Consider the following 17,067-nt stretch of genomic DNA (forward strand, 5'->3'; position numbering starts at 1 on the left):
GAAGTAAGAAGAAAAAATCCAAGGTTTGAAAACTAGTCAATAGTCATCAGACAAGGATATATACCATATTTTATACTACATATATTTTTACACTTTCAACAGAATAGTATTGAAGAAATTTGAAATCCTAGAAACAAGTGAACTTGTCTTATACAGTGTATATATCTATATAATTGACTAATATTGTATAGTATTATTTTTCACAATATCTATCAAGTACTGAGTGAAAGCAACTGAAGTGGGTTTTAAAATGTTTATTTTGGCAAATCACATATACCATATGTTACATTTATTTTTATAAAATTGTCACACACACAAAAACCTAGCTACATGGGACCAAACTTAAGAAAATTAATGATTAATTAATAATCAATTAATTGTGTAATTAGCATGCAAATGATCAATTAATCCAACTCATAAGTTGTCGACTTCTAGTGGGAATGGTTAAATATATAATATTATATAATGTGATATAAAATAATAATATTTAGTGGGCATGCTTATTATGCTATAATATATTTTCATACAAATAATTATTATTTTGGATTTTTCTTTTTGCTTGTCAACACTTAAAACTTCAAAAGTTGGCTTTACAAGTGTAAGTGGCCAATTTATGGGTTTATATTATGATAAATAAAATATGAGTCGGTTGCCTCCATTTTGCCTAATCATGAAATTGATGAGTTGGAAACTCAATAGTGTCCTAATTCTCATATGAAAAATAGCTTTATAATTAAATTAAATTAAAGAAAATTTTATCTTATATTGCGTTTTTTTTTTCTTTTTTCGTTTCACACTCATACAAAAACAAAAACATTTCTTGTCACCTTTGCTTTGGAAATATAATAGTATATATATAGGATTATTGAACTAATTTCAAACACATGACGTGAAACTACTTGAATTAACATATAATATAGTATAATTTACTTTCAAATTAATTCTATAGCCTATATAGAAAACTTTTCTTTATTTATCTTTAATTTCTAAAACAAAATAATTATTTTTTTTATGTATAAATGGATAATAAGTACATTTTAAGTTGAGTTCATATATATACTAGATTATTTTTACGTGCAACTAATATTTAGTTATATTTTTATAAATTTTATTTTTTAATGTATATTTTTTTTTTAAAATTTTATAAATTAAAAGAATTATTTATTAAAATATTTAATGTTTTAAAATTTTAAAAAATAAATATAAAATTAAAAATATTAAAATTGAACATACTCTTAATATTAAAAAACTAATAATATTACAACTAATATGTTAATATCTATACATATTAATTAAATTAATTTAAAATTAATATAAGTTCAATTAATTTCTAAAATAAATAATATTAGTATCATATATTTAAATTAATATAATAAAATAAATAATATTAATATTTATATATATTTATAAAATTAATCTTCCTAATAAAATATTTTATTAAACTAATAAAAATTATTAAATAGTAATATTTTATATATGAAGATATATTAATTTCTAACACGTGCATGATGAATTTCCAAAATAATAATATAACAAAAAAGTGTAAGGTAATAAGGTATATTGTTTGTGACAAGTTTTTCCAATTGTCTTGTAAGTCAATTTAATTTCAGTAAAAGTTAATTTCCAAAGAATCATATATATATTGTTGTTAGTAAAAGTCCAAAATGATAATAGTTCATATATATATAAGTTATAGACTATATATATAGCTACCGACCACCAACTCCAAGATCTCATTTCGATTATAAATAAAGTCTTATTCAATTTTTTTATTTTTTATTTTTTCGAAATCTAGTCTTATTCAATTGTAAAGTGCTATTAATTTATAAGACAATCACTAAGTAAAAAATAAATAAAAAAATTTAACAGCAATTGATCACAAAAATATATAAAAAAATTTAGATCTATATAATAATAATTTTTAAAAAATATCACTAATTAATTAAAAAATAATACATTTAAAAAATATTAAATATTACTGATACCCAATAAACTAAAATCAAATATGGATTAACAATTCCAATACGCGCCTTTAATCAATAATTTTGTATTGTTTTAAATTTCATCAACGTGTTTTGCTCCAAAGAAAAAAAATAAATAGTCATAAAAAAAATCATCTCAACGTGTTTGTTCCCAAAAATAAATAAATAATAATGATCATAAAAAAAACATCTACGTGGTGATTTTTTATTGTTTTTGAATAGCAAACATTAGAATTTTTTTTTAATAAACATACAATATAAATTAATTAGTGACAAGTTTTAAACTTCTTAAATACTTCATATTTTTTTATGTTTAATTTCTGTTACGATAAACATAAAACTTTTAAAGAATGTTGATTATTTTTTTTATTTCAAAAAAAGAGTGTTAATTTTTTTTTTTCAAATATCTAAAAAATATATTTTCCGTAAAATATGTTTATATTTATTTTTTTCGCTGAAAATATATTAATGTTTTTAGAGCATTTAGATCAATTTATCTATTCTTTTTTTTTTTTTAAATATCAATTTATCTATTCTATTCTCTAAAATAACTCACTGAATTTTTTTTTTTACCTCACATTTACATTACACAACATATATTTATATCTTCTCTACATATCATTTAAAAATTATTTATTTTAATATATTTTATTTATTTTAATAAGTAAATAAATTAATATAATAATAACACTTATAATATTTATAGCTTAATTGCGCTTCATACATGTAATTAAGTACTATTTAAGAACTAAATCTTTTACTATAATATAACTAATTTGATGAAGCAATACTTTTATTATCAGTTTTTACCTCGTAACTAAATAGTTTAGTTACATTAACTATTTTAGCTACTTTATTGTGTGATTAAAATATCTATAAAATATGTGTATAATCATCACTGCTACTCAGGATTGTTCATACAATTTATAATCTACGGTTCTTATAAATTTCAACCAATTTAGACTAAACCAAATAAACATGTTGTCAATAGTTGGTCAATAAATAATTCTCTATTTCGTTCACAATTTTAGAATTTTCGATAGTAGTTCAATTTTTAAACTAAATCAAACCACTTAATTTTTTTTTTTATATATATATATATATAATACTTTTTTTTTATTGAATACGAATGTTTAAGAACAATCTTGGACATATTATTAGTATTTGCTCAATATTGTTTTAAGAATCTTTCTTTTCATTATTATTTATGTATTATAAATTTTAATGGTAAAATAATTTAGTAAAAAAAATAGAATAATTATGAATACAACTTTGTTTTGAACTAAACTAATATGTTTTTTTTTAAACCAAACTAATCTGTTTTTAGGTGAATGAGTTTGATCATATAATTAATTTGATTTAAAAAAAAAAAAACCGCATTACTAGTTTGGTTAAAAAAAGAAAAGAAAATTTAGAACAAATTAATACCCTGAAAATTCATAAAGAGGTCCAAAAATTTCCACAATTGAAATAAAAGTACATAATATTTATTTATTTATTTGAAAATGGATTTTTTAAGGGTTAGTTTTCTACGCGTTGATTGCTAGGAAGAAATACATTTTTTTTTTAATTTTTTTTAAAAAGAATAATACATACAAATGCATGCATATGTTTTAGTGCATTTATTATTGGTTTAGATAAAATCCTTAAAAGATGAGCCATTAAATTATTTGAGAGTATTGTTATTTGACATCAGTAATACTCAACACTTTTTACAAGGGACGTGATGTTCTACCATTAGTTAACAATATTAAGTAAAAGTTATTTTTTTAAATTATATAAAACTCGATATTTAATTCAACCAATAAAAATATAATATCGAGGAGAATACTAGACACTAATAATATTTTTTAAAAATTCTCATTATTTCATGGTCATTTTTTGTTCAACTCCTAAAGTCCTAAAACGCTGTGTTATGACCGAAGGCCAAGTTTGATAATTTACAATTAATGAATGTCCTCCGTTTAAAATTCAATGCCTCAACTTTTTTTTCTTTTCTTAAATTTGATAAAAAGATAAATAATTTAGTTACAATAAGAAATAACAGAAATTTAATGAAAAAATGAGTGAAATATATATATATATATATATATAAATATAATTATTACATGCAATGAAAGTCGTCTTGGTCTTTGCCTCTTATCACTTGGTTTGGTTTGGTTTGGTTTAGTTGAATTGAATTGATTCCAAACTATAATCTCAGTCTTCTCCTCTATCAATCTATTTATCTATCTATATCTGTCACTGTTCTTCTTTCTTCTTATATATTATTAATGTTTTCGTTTAACTCACGACTCTTCTCTCTCTCTCTCTCTCTTTCCTATGTGACATGGTTTTTCACTGTCTTTTCACACCAAAACGTTGTTTTTCTCACCTGGGTTTTGCTCCTTTATGTCTCCCTTTTTGATATATATACAATTTTTCTACAACCACACGGTTATTTGAAACCTTCAACAGTTTCACTCTCTCTATCTCATTTTCTTCTTCTTCTTTCGCTTCAATTTCCATCTGGGTTTCTGGTTTTCTCTTCCTTTTATACCTCTTTGATTCAATTTCCATCTTGGGTTTTTGTTTGGTCTTCTAAGTTTTCTATCCAAATTCAGCCTTATCTTATAAAAGTTAAAGAAAAGATAGCATTTTTACAAGTAGTGATTGAGAATTAAAAGTGGGTTTTTTATTAGAGCTCAAAATATGAAGTGCTTTTATCTCTTTAAAGATAAATCCAAGTGCAGAAGAAAGGCAGAATCAGCTCCTGAGTTAAGGGACCAAAACAAGTCAAGCAATAATAATAATAATAATCCAGCTTTAGATCGTTTAACCAAATCTTCTGGCTCATTACCATCACCAAAAAGCATACCAGAACTTTACAAAGAAAAAGAGCAAGAATTGAGAGCTTTTACTTTCCAAGAGCTAAGGGAAGCAACTAATGGTTTCAATAGGATGTTAAAGATTGGAGAAGGAGGTTTTGGGTCTGTGTATAAAGGGACTATTAAGCCTCTTAATGGTCAGGGTAATCCTACTGTGGTTGCCATAAAGAAGTTAAATCAACATAGTTTACAGGTTAGTTAGCCTTTTGTTTATATTTTAATGTATTTTGTTTTGTCTTCAAATGTTTAAAGAAAGGTATTAATTTTATGCTTGTTTAAACTTGGAATGACCCCAAAGATATTCTTTTTTATTTTTCTATTATTTTATCATCTTCTTGATAAAGTAAGGAAATTGTGTAATGTCTTACCCATTTGAGTTTTGAATGAGCATTGATCCTAAATCTTTTCTGGTTTGGTGCTATGTTGAAATTATGAAATGGGGGAAAAGTGGTCTCTTTGTTTACTTGATCAATTAGGAAAATTTGGATTCAGACATTTCTAAATTTTGTCATAGATAGCAATATAGTTTAGAGTCTATTAGTTTGTTAGAGTTTGTAATAGGAAACCCTTTTGGCAAATACCAATATATGAACTTTTGTATTGGTCTTTTTACTCATCCATTACAACAGATACATTTTCTTCATTCTTTCTTTTTCTCTTTCCTATTTTCCTTCTCTCCCTCTGAATTAAGGATGTTTATAGCAAATAATTCCTTAAGTAGATATTGCAATTGACTGAAAAAATTAAGCAAGAAGCCAATGAAAGTAAGAGCATTGTTAGTAGTTTCTGTTAAAATAGTATACATGGCTTCCTATATAGAATGTACTCTTTTGCTTTAGCTTTTCACTCCTTTTGATAACAGTTCCACACTATTTAAAGAAGTTTTTCTGTTTAAATGATTTATGAACTGACATAGATATGATTTTCTCTAAGGCACTGAAGTTTTTTGTGGGGTTGATGAATGCCATATTTGAAGGAATCAAAATGTGTTTTCTGATTCAGTTCAACTGATTTTATATCTTCTTTTAGTACAATACAATGTTCTTGCATTGAAAACCAATCGATACGATCGAGTAAGATAATCTGCCGTGTTAAGCAATCACCTCAGATTTGTGTGCCTTTGTGTTAGTTTAGCAAATCTAGTTAGGACTGCATATGAATATGTTACATGATTTTACATTCTGCCTTATAGTAAATGTGATTGAGGTGTTAATATGATACACTTTCTTCTTGATTGTCTTAGTGTTTTTTCTTCATAACACTTGTCATATTTTTTAACCAAATGCTCTTTTTTCTGATTCTTCTTTCCTTTGTTTCTTTAGGGTCATAAACAATGGCTTGCAGAAGTTCAATTCCTCGGTGTTCTCAGTCATCCACACCTTGTAAAACTCATAGGATATTGCTCTGCAGACGGGGAAAGAGGGATTCAACGGCTATTGGTTTATGAATACATGCCTAATAGAAGTTTGGAAGATCATCTTTTCAACCGAGCATTTCCTGTTCTTCCATGGATTAAAAGATTGGAGATTATCCTTGGTGCTGCTGAAGGCTTGGCTTATTTGCACGACGGAGTGGAAGTTAAGGTACAAAATCTTGTTATTCAGCTCGGAGAATTGGTGACGATATCCCATCATAAGCTCTCTTTAGTTTTGAGTAGTTATTATAATTCGGATTGTTCATGATGCAATATGCCTATTTAACTACCTAGCTATTCTAGCATTGTGAAGATGGATGATTTGAATAGCCATAAAAGTGTACTCTTCTTCTTCTCAATTATAGTAGTAATTTTCTTCACTCTATTTGACTTGCAAGCTTTCAAACTGTTCTGTAATTAACCAATTTTTCATTTTCCTTTTCTGAAGGTAATATACAGAGATTTTAAATCCTCAAATGTACTATTGGACGAGAACTTTCAGCCAAAGCTCTCTGATTTCGGGCTTGCCAGAGAAGGGCCAACCGGTGACCGGACTCATGTATCTACAGCAGTAAGTACACAACAAATTATAATTATGTTATCATTAATAGGAAAGCAAAGATAGCATTACCAACTCTGAGGTAAGGCGAGCAAGGCCTGAGGCTTGGGCCCCTAGCACTCGGGGTCCCGAAATTGTGAAGAAAAAAAATTATTAGTATATACATAAAATATTAAATAATAAGATAATGCATCGAAATCTTTGTAGTAGTAGGGAGAGTATTTCAAGCTACGAGTTTACGAGATCAATTTCAAATTTACAATTTCTAAACTTTTTAAAAATACTTATGGAGGATTCAACTTCGAAACTTTCTAGAGTTTTCAATGATTTTATCATATATCTTAGGATTGTTTAGAATTGTTTAGGATTGTTTCATATATGTTTAGAATTTGGTATAAGGTGAATAAGGTTCCACCTCAAAAACTAATTAATAATAAGACGAGTAACTCATTTATCTTATACATTCTATTATTTTTCCACATATTAACAATGTAGGACTTTTTAACATGTTCTTTTAAGTCCCAACTTGGTATCCACCAATTCCAATGATTTTATTTAAAGTGCATTCATTAGAGAAGTTGAAGTGCCTAAGTTATCTTATCTTAGTCTGTATTTTTCTTCCTCAACAGGTGGTTGGAACATATGGATATGCAGCACCAGAGTACGTTGAGACTGGCCATCTCACCGTCCAGAGTGACATATGGACTTTCGGTGTTGTCCTCTACGAGATCCTCACTGGAAGGCGAGTTTTGGAAAGAAACCGTCCTTCAGGAGAGCAGAAACTTTTAGATTGGGTGAAACAATATCCAGCTGACAAGAACAGGTTTAGTATGATTATCGACCCTCGTTTGAGAGGAGATTTTGCACCAAATGCCGCGAAGAAAATCGCCAAGTTGGCAGATTGCTGCTTGCTGAAGAATGCAAAAGAAAGGCCAACAATGAGTCAAGTTGTGGAGAGGTTGAAACAAGCTATACAAGAATCACAAGCCTCATCATCAAGTTCATCTGCAAATGGTACCTCTTCTTCACATAAATCTAATTTAGTGAAGGGAAAATCCAAATAGAGTTGGGTAACATATATATAATATTTATATCTATTTTTTTTTTACCTTATTCTCAAAGAGGCCAATGAGAAATTGATTATTTGTTCTTGATTCTGAGTGAGATCTCTTATAGTTCTCCAAAGTTATTTATGAAGAGGCTTTTATTTTTTTTTTCCCTCTAATATACAGAAATAAATATAGGTAATTTTTTTTAGGTGTAGTCCATGTATGTGTCTGTAAATACATGTTGTTACTTGTTAAGTAATTTCTTTAATTATGTGTTTGTGGATAAGTTGGAAAGCCCCCAAAAAAAATGATGCATTGAAATTGAAAAGAGATCACAAATATATAATATTCATTTAACTAATCTCTTAAGTTTAAAGAAATACTAACACCAAATGTAGTACAAAAATTATAAAAATATGGATTTACAATTTTTAAACAAAAATTTATATTGTTGTTATGTTATTTACACGTTATTTTTATGTTAATTTGTATTTGTATTGTGATTGTTTATAGTTTATTCGTTGTTTCTATGTTGGTTTCATGAGATTTTGTGTAATGTAACTACAAAAAATTGTAAAAATGCAAAATAAAATTTGTAAAAATATTATTAATAATAATAGTGATAATAATAAAACTAAGCAGTTTGTGTAAAAAAATTCAAAAAATAAATATATATTGTTGTGTTCTAAATTTTAATATACAATAATATTTTAAAGAGTACTGTTATTGGACATCAGTAGTGCCTAGCACCTTCTACATATATTATCTTGTGATTATTTTTTAAAAGTTATTACATTAAATTATTTTAGACAAAATACTTAATTGAACTAATAGTGATATTGACACGTAAAAAATAATTTAATGCAAACTAAAAAAAGTAAAATATAATTAATTATGATTAATAAATTAAAAAGTGATGCATAGAAAATTACTTAAAAGCTCAAACAATTTCCATGGTAAACTGATGATGGAAAAATGATGGTTCTAGATGGATGTTCAAATAAGAGAACATTTATTTATTACATGTTACGATGCTATGATGGTTCTATATTTTAATTACTTAAATCGATACTCTTTTTCTGCCACTATGATTTAGTGACTAATGACCACACCAAATTGATATAAAATATGACTAAAATATTGATTAAGTGCAACATTTTATATTTTATACTACTTTCTGACTTTTCCCACAAAGACTTATTTTGTAATATTTGAAACTACTCACTGTTTTTTGTCCTTAATTAAAATTTAAAATCTTGAATGCTCTTTTCTCTTTTCAAGGATTTATAGTGACAAAAAAAAAATATTATTAAAGGCTCATGACTCAAAGAATATATTCTTTTTAGTCAAATAAGTCACAACTTACGAGCTCAATATGTAAAAGCTAAAACCTCTATGTTTACTTGGGTTGGTAAGCCCAAGTTGTATAAAATCCATTATGGAAGTCAAACTCACTCAAATGACATAGTCAATGTCAAGAATACATTCTCATTGGATTTTTTTATCACCCAAAGAATTATCATATGAGAGAAATCAAGTTTACGAGTCATTATATTAATGTTTAGAACTTTGCAAAGTTTGAATTGTTTCATAAATATTTTCAATTATAGTTATTGGCTTTACCATCATAATCATGAGTAATTTTGAGGAGAATGGTCTTCTACTCTTCTCCTCTCCGTGTCCTTCTTTTTTCTACGGTGTAATGTTGTGTGCTGATTCTCGTGCTAGTTTGTTGTCTGCCTTTTGAGTGTCCTGTTTTTTTTATCATTTTATAGTGTCGTGTGTTGGTTTTTTGTGATGTTTGGTCCTTTAATAGTGTTTTTCTGTTTCTTCGCAACTTTCGTTTGGCTCTTTTCTTGTTTTTTGTCTTTGGTTCCCTTACCTTTTCTTCTTCACTCTTTCTTCCTTTTGGCTCATTCTTCCTGTCCTCTGTGTTTGTGTTGAGTTTTGTTGTCATTCTGCTATCTTTTTGTTTCTCAAGGTTGTTGTGTTGGGTCTTTTATCTATTTGTTGTGGTTGCTGGAGAGGTTGTTTGATGGTTTATTTGTTTGTTGTCGGGTCATTATGGTGTTGGTTAGCTCTACCAACCTTGGTATTAAGGGTAAATGTATTTCTTATGATGATGCTACCGTGTCCTTGAATCCTTGTGCCACGTCTGTCAAAGCTCTTACCACCTTTTGCCTTTATGGGAAACTGGTGGCTCCTAATCTCCTATGTTTGTGGAGGAATCCATAGTGCATGATTTTGTGTCTAAAGCCTGGAAGAGACCTGTCACAATGGGAGCTTTTGTTGAGGGCAATAATTATGAGAACTATTTTGTGTTTGGTTTTGAGAATACTCATGACAGAAGCTGGACTCTGGAGAATGGCCCTTAGTGCGTAAAGGGCCATTCTCCAAGAGCTGATGGTGTCATTTCGATCTCCTCTATGCGATTGTGGGTGCATATACACCTTCTCCCTCATGAATATACATTGAGAGCTCTAGCTGGAAAAGTGCTTTTAGTTGATTTTAATGAGGAAAAGCCAGCGTCCTAGACTAATTGGCTTAGAATTCAGATTGAAATCCAGATTGAGCACCCTTTATTCTCGAGGTGTTTTTTTTGAGTTGAGAAAAGGTGTTAAACGTTGGATAGAGTTCAAATATGAGAAAATAGGGATTTTCTATTTTCATTGTGGTTGTTTGGGGCATCAAAGGCGTGGATGCTCGTTATCTTCACCTGATACTGTGTTGAGCACCAATGGAAATCCATTCCCTCTCTATGGACCTTGGTTATTCTCGTTCTCAACCTATGTCGATGTGTTTTCGGTGCTAAGTCATCTGTTTCAAGCAGTCGCACTATCAATGCCAGGCAGCAGTTGGTGTCATTGGTCTCTTCTTCGGCTGCAACTGTGGCTCCGTCGACTGGTTTTATTCCAGTCTTCCTGTCGTCAGTTTTGAAGATCTCGAGGAAGAAGTCAAGTGTGACAAGAGGGCCTCGAGCAGTCAAGAGTACCAGTAAGCAGGCAGTTTGGGTCCCCAAAATCTCATCAGTTAGGCGTGAGAAATATATTTTTGTTTATGGTAATGGTGTTGAAGTTGTTTCTCTTGTTGGAAGAAAGGAGACTGAGAATTTACCTGGTTTCAGGGGTGATACTTTGAACCGTTGAGAGTAGGGGTGTTCACTAAGTATCCGATCCAATCCAATCCGCACGATCCAATCCAATCCAACCCGCAAAATGCGGATATCCGCACTTGCGCGGATTGGATTGGATTGAAAAATCCAAAATCCGCACTTGTGCGGATTGGATGTTGTTTTACCTCAAAAAAGTAACCGATCCAATCCAATCCGCACAATTATATATATTTTTAAAAAATTATAATATATAATATATATTAATTTTCTAGTAATATTAAAAATAAAAGACACAAACTTCTAATTTCTTAATCTTTTTTAGTAATATATTGAGTTGGTATATTTTTTTTGTTTTATAATAAAGAACATAAAAAAAAAACAATAGTCTTTTTTAGTACATAAATATTGACATATATGTATACTGGTTTGATTTTTATATATAAATAGAGATGAAAATAGATTATTATTGGAGATTAAGAAACAATATTCTTTTTTTTTTAATTTTTTTTTCTATAATATATTAAATAATTTATCATTAAAAAAATAACCGATCTAAAAAACCGATCCAATCCCCACTATTGCGGATTGGATTGGATTGGATTTAAACTGTTATGCGGATCGCATTGGATCCAAAATATGAAATCCGCACTTAGTGCGGATTGGATGTTGTTTGATAAAAAAAGTGCGGATTGGATTGGATGAACACCCCTAATTGAGAGATAAAGACAAACCATTTGAATGTGTTGGATGAGGTGGTAGCTAGCAATGTTGAAAGTCAAACTAGTGGGTTTATTGGGCCGACTCTATCCTCTCTTAGGCTCGATATCATTAAGCCTAGTGGTGGGGAGGTTGAAGTTATTGAAGTTAATGATGTTGCAAGAAGGTGAGACCGAGACATGATCTAATCGCACATTATGAACATCATCGTGCCTACAAATAAGCAGGATCGAGAGAAGCTAGTACTTATTGTGTATATATCGATTAGTATATCTCTCATGCGACATGTAAAAACCACTTTTATTTGGTCTGAAAGACTAATGTGTTCGATGACTAGTTGGGAACTCGAAAGTTCTCAGTTGTCAACACATGAATGTTCGAATATACAATTAAGGATGATCGCAAACATTCAACTAATACACCCAAATGCCCATTATGTGAGTAAAACACTACAGAGCTTGCAAGCTTGCATGTTCAGAATATGGATAGTCAATATACGACTCGACAAGTCGTACACGTTTAGGAAATTAATTAAAGAACAAGAAGAAACTGTTATTACATTTATTTTGTTAACATTTATCTTAATTAATGGGTATAATTAATGTAATAAATGGTTCTATCTGACTGGTTATGTAAAATCAAATGACACTTGCTTTCTATATAAAGAAGTGATCCGAATCAAATTTGATAGTCTACCAAAAGTAGATTAAGCAGGCAAAACTCTGACTGAACTACTATACTTCTCTATCTCACTTACCTTTCACTGTTTTTTTGTCTATTTCGTAGTCTAATTTTTGAGTATTCGCTACTCTAAGTGAATACTTACATATTTGCAAGTGTTTATTTTTGGCTCTGCTCGAATACTCGTTATTTTTGGTGTTGTCTAATTTTCTCCAACAAGAATATATTTTAAATTTTAGTCATTTTTTTTTTCTCTTTTTTGGACACTAAATTCAAACTTGAGACTTGGAAGAAGAAGCCTAAAATCACTAAGCTAATATACACTACTATTAGAGTAATTTACAGCATAAATATTTAAGTTTAATTTTTAGTTATGAATAAATAATTAAATTTAATTTTTAACAGTAATAATACTTAAATTATATTTCTGAAACTCCATAAGTACCTGACCGTTAAATACGTAACAATTTATTTAACACTTACCATCTAATTACTATACAAGTTGTAGAATTATAATTTATGACACAAATTTACTATTTTTATTGGCATTCCTATTCCACCCTTTTCATTCCCAAAAACATTATAAGAAGGAACTATTGTAGGAATCTGAAAAGGACTATTTTGTCCTATCGAAAGAAATTATTTCAGCAAATAGTCAAAAAAAAGTCAATTGAAAAGCAGTCTAACTGGGCTGAGTGAGCAAATAGAACATTACAGCTACAACAATGGCTCAGTCTATGAGAGGCTTAAACCCTCCCAAAACCCTTAAACCCAATCTCCAACTCCATAACCATCGTCTTCCTCCAACCCATTTCTTCACTCACCCCAAACCCATTTCAAGGAACTTCCCATCCATCTCTCTCTCGGTTATGGCCGTTCGAAATCAACACCAACCCCCCTTGTCCCTTGATACGCTGGTTAACAGTTCTCGCAGAGAAGAGCTTTCCGACGCCATCAGAGCATCCTTGCCGAACTGTTTATCCGAAACCAATTTGCAACTCACTGTTCCTGGCCTCAAATCCAAAACCAGAGGAAAGGTAAAGTAAACTAAACCCTAGACTTATTATACTTACTGATGCTATCAATCGTGCTTGTGTTTGGTGAATTTGAGTTTCTCTGATTAAGACAGATTACTTGTTTTCCTGTGAATTTGCAAGAAATTGAGTTTCATTATTGATGAAAAATCTTTTTTTTTTACAGGTTAGAGATATTTATGACAGTGGTGATTATCTTGTTTTAGTCACTACTGATCGGCAGAGCGCTTTTGACAGAATTCTTGCTTCCATACCATTCAAAGGACAGGTATTGTATTTAGCTGAAATCATTTTTAGACAAGTGAAATTTTTTATTTTGAAAGCATACTGAATGAAAGGTATAGCCTTTGGCCTTTGCCTCTATTGAAACTGAGTTATGCTTCTCCATTGTTGTGTTATTCTTTGCCTTTAGTATTGTCCCTTTTTTCCAATTTGGATATACATGTTGGATGTTCCATTTGCAGGTTCAATATTTTTGTTTATATAGTTAGTTTTGTGATTTTCAGGTTCTTAATGAAACAAGTTTGTGGTGGTTTGACAAAACACGACATATTACACCCAACGCCGTTGTGTTAACCCCAGATGAAAATGTAACAATTGCAAAGAAATGTTCCGTTTTTCCCGTTGAGTTTGTGGGTATGTTCTGTTGGATTACCTTTTTCATGTCCACTTTGATTGAAAGTGTTGTGATCTTTTGGTCTTTCCTTCTAATGTTTCGATAAATTTATGAAAACTAGCTGTTTAGTTATAATTCATCTTTCAAATTTCGTGATATGCTTATACATTTATTGACTTCTTTGTTGTGCTGACATTGAATAAGTAATGAACTATTTCATTGACTCTATGTCTACAAATGTATAGTTAGAGGTTTTGTAACTGGAAGCACTGAGACATCACTATGGACAGTCTATAACAAAGGAGTTCGAAATTACTGTGGCAATGCACTTTCTGAAGGTGAGATAATTGTGCAGTGCTTTCTTAGTTCCAGTATGAAAATTTTCTCTCTGATGGTCTTTTTAATTGCAGGATTGGTAAAAAACCAAAAGCTTCCTCAAAATATCCTCACACCTACAACGAAGGCTGCAGATCATGATGTTCCCGTGACTCCAGATGAGGTTTAATATTTATTTATTTTCAAAATTTCCCTTTGATTTTTCGATTTATGTCTTCTAAATGATACCACATTGGGTTCATGGCTTGTACACTTATAATCTCCACTGCTATCTAGTTGGCTAATGTGATGCATTTGCCTTGCAGATTATTAAGAGCGGACTGATGAGTCGAGATGATTACGAGGAAGCAAGTAGGAAAGCACTGAGCTTGTTTGAATATGGACAAGTAAATATCGATCCAAGATGATTTTCCTCATTATTATTTTAAAAACATTTTTAATCTAGACTTATTCTCCGCATCCTCAATCAATCCCTGATAAGAAAAAGATCAAAAGATAGAAAGTTTACTCTTTAGGCAGATGGCTTTATAATATGTTTTATGTTGCAGCGCGTGGCTCAGGAGCATGGCTTGATATTAGTTGACACCAAATATGAATTTGGAAAGGGACGTGATGGTTCCATTCTTTTGATCGATGAGGTTTGTCGCTTGTTAAATGTTCTATTTGCTACCTTATCTGTTCTTGTATATTCATCGAAGTAATGATGTTGATGATGTAGTTGATTCTTTAACTTCCATTATAGATTCATACACCCGATTCAAGCAGATATTGGATAGCACATTCCTACGAGGAACGCTTTCAGAATGGTCTAGAACCTGAAAATGTTGATAAGGTGTATTTTCCCTTCTTGTCATGTCCTGGTTTTTATATCTTAATACTCTAGCTTCTGTATGTATATCCTCTATCAGACACTGAGGATGCATTTCATTCACAAGTTCCATGTGCTTAATCTTCACCGATATATATAATTACCAGTAACTTTCCAGTGATCACTTTATGATTTCTATATTTCACAGGAGTTCTTGAGGTTATGGTTCAAAGATCACTGTGATCCATACAAAGATAAGGTAATTACATTACTTACATTGTTGGAATTTTATTTTAATTCTTTCTGTTCATGAGAAAATTTCAAATCTTACTGAGGTCATCCAATGTATAGGTCCTCCCCGATGCTCCTGAAGAACTTGTTTGCGAACTAGCTTGGCGGTATGTTTACTTATTTTATTCAACTAAAAGCACGTCTGCTACTGGATATATCTCTGCTTTTATTTATTGACCTGTGTTTATGAAAAAATACTACAGATATATTTTCTTATACGAGACGATAACAAAGTCAGAATTTAAAATGCCATCAACAGAGGTAAATGTCTTATAGACTGATATATATATATATTAATCAATATAATGAGAATTTTAACATAATCCGGTTTCTTCATTCAGGAGCCAATGCACGATCGAATATCTCGAAAAGTTGCAGAGGCATTGTCATCTCTCAAGTAATTTAAGCTCACGAAGAACCAGAATCGCCTGACAAAAGATGGGCATTTGGCCAGCAATGCATCCGGTCTTCATCTTTTCATAGGATTTTCCTGGGGATCAACATTTTTTATTAGGCAGAAACCAAACCAAGTGGTACAGTGTTTTACCATAACTATTACATGTCGAAACTTTCAACTTTCACTACAATCAAAGGAAAAGAATAATCTCAATAAAGTGGAACAATTAGATCTTCTTGCTTGTTTATATAGTATACTCACTAACTTTAACATCTGAAGCTACTAATGATTTGGGGTCAGTTTCATAAGTGGTAATTGTTCAGTCATTGATGATGAAGTGGCTGAAGGCAAAGTTCAAGGTGGTCATAGTAGTTTTTTTTTTTTTTAATAAATTGTTTCTCAAAAATAAGTTGAGATTTTATTCTATAAAGAACAGTTAATAGTGCAAAAGTTGTCACTTGCATCCAGGTTCTTCAATGCTCATATTTTCTTCTCAAGTCTTTCCTTGATGTTCTCACTTAAGAATTTTCATCATTATTAAAAGAGACCTTGATTAATCAACCATGCAAGAAGTTCTGCTAAATAGGGTCAATAAGTTGAGAACTAGTGGATGATAACAGAGTAGGTAGAAAAATATGAAACCAGAAAATTGGCAGGCTAAGTCATGTAACAAATATTTATGCTAAGTAACATGTGAAAATTCATAAAAGAAAATAAAAATTGGTCCCTTTTTTTTTAAAAAAAAAAATAAAAAAATTGGTGCTAAGTGTTGATAGATAAAAGGGCATAACAGGAAGAGTTATTACTTTTAATGAGAACTATTGGTGAAACACTTTAATTACGGATGAGATACTACACAACAAGTTGGTCACAAAATGATAAAAAGATAAAATTAGTGCAATTGGTTGGGGAGGTTGTATGTAGAGTAGATTAATAGTTAGCTCGTATAAAAGAAATATTGATAGAACTCACAACATACGACTCGAGGTTCAGAAGAGTTTTTTTTCTAAAACTAGCTCTCATTTTATCATTGCTCGCTATTCTTCTTTTCTTACGCAGAAGTACGCATCCCATCTCATCACTTCTATCTTATACACAAACATTTCATCTTATCACTTTCCTCTTACACACAACTATCTCAAGTTTTTTTAATTAATCGCCCTTATGCCCATTTCGTAATCTTTTATAAATACTAGGCTGCTTA

The 17,067-nt window shown here is 30.0% G+C and overlaps 2 protein-coding genes across 2 annotated transcripts; both read left to right on the plus strand.

The window, feature by feature from the left end:
* Positions 1-4,131: 4,131 nt before the first annotated feature.
* LOC115716108 (probable serine/threonine-protein kinase PBL19) lies at positions 4,132-8,157 on the plus strand. Its single transcript, XM_030644830.2, has 4 exons — positions 4,132-5,042; positions 6,172-6,432; positions 6,712-6,834; positions 7,452-8,157. Exons 1-4 carry the CDS (start codon positions 4,674-4,676, stop codon positions 7,884-7,886), a joined length of 1,188 nt encoding a protein of 395 aa, XP_030500690.1. The 5' UTR covers positions 4,132-4,673; the 3' UTR covers positions 7,887-8,157.
* A 4,878-nt stretch (positions 8,158-13,035) lies between these two features.
* On the plus strand, positions 13,036-16,097 carry LOC115716107 (phosphoribosylaminoimidazole-succinocarboxamide synthase, chloroplastic). Its single transcript, XM_030644829.2, has 12 exons — positions 13,036-13,418; positions 13,582-13,683; positions 13,922-14,051; positions 14,277-14,369; positions 14,442-14,530; positions 14,673-14,753; positions 14,916-15,005; positions 15,110-15,199; positions 15,384-15,434; positions 15,527-15,573; positions 15,670-15,727; positions 15,808-16,097. The coding sequence occupies exons 1-12, from the start codon at positions 13,107-13,109 to the stop codon at positions 15,865-15,867; spliced, it is 1,203 nt and encodes a 400-aa protein (XP_030500689.1). The 5' UTR covers positions 13,036-13,106; the 3' UTR covers positions 15,868-16,097.
* The last annotated feature ends 970 nt before the right edge of the window (positions 16,098-17,067 follow it).

This window comes from Cannabis sativa, chromosome 5 (genome assembly GCF_029168945.1).
Source record: "Cannabis sativa cultivar Pink pepper isolate KNU-18-1 chromosome 5, ASM2916894v1, whole genome shotgun sequence".
Lineage (NCBI taxonomy): Eukaryota > Viridiplantae > Streptophyta > Magnoliopsida > Rosales > Cannabaceae > Cannabis > Cannabis sativa.

What these genes read in the sequence shown, in the direction of transcription:
- LOC115716108 (XM_030644830.2), top strand. Translation starts at nt 4,674, where the DNA reads ATGAAGTGCTTTTATCTCTTTAAAGATAAATCCAAGTGCAGAAGAAAG. An exon ending in TAAATCAACATAGTTTACAG is followed by an intron (nt 5,043 to 6,171) that starts GTTAGTTAGCCT and finishes TTGTTTCTTTAG; the next exon opens with GGTCATAAACAATGGCTTGC. An exon ending in GGACTCATGTATCTACAGCA is followed by an intron (nt 6,835 to 7,451) that starts GTAAGTACACAA and finishes CTTCCTCAACAG; the next exon opens with GTGGTTGGAACATATGGATA.
- LOC115716107 (XM_030644829.2), top strand. Translation starts at nt 13,107, where the DNA reads ATGGCTCAGTCTATGAGAGGCTTAAACCCTCCCAAAACCCTTAAACCC. An exon ending in TTTTCCCGTTGAGTTTGTGG is followed by an intron (nt 14,052 to 14,276) that starts GTATGTTCTGTT and finishes ACAAATGTATAG; the next exon opens with TTAGAGGTTTTGTAACTGGA. An exon ending in TTCCCGTGACTCCAGATGAG is followed by an intron (nt 14,531 to 14,672) that starts GTTTAATATTTA and finishes TTTGCCTTGCAG; the next exon opens with ATTATTAAGAGCGGACTGAT.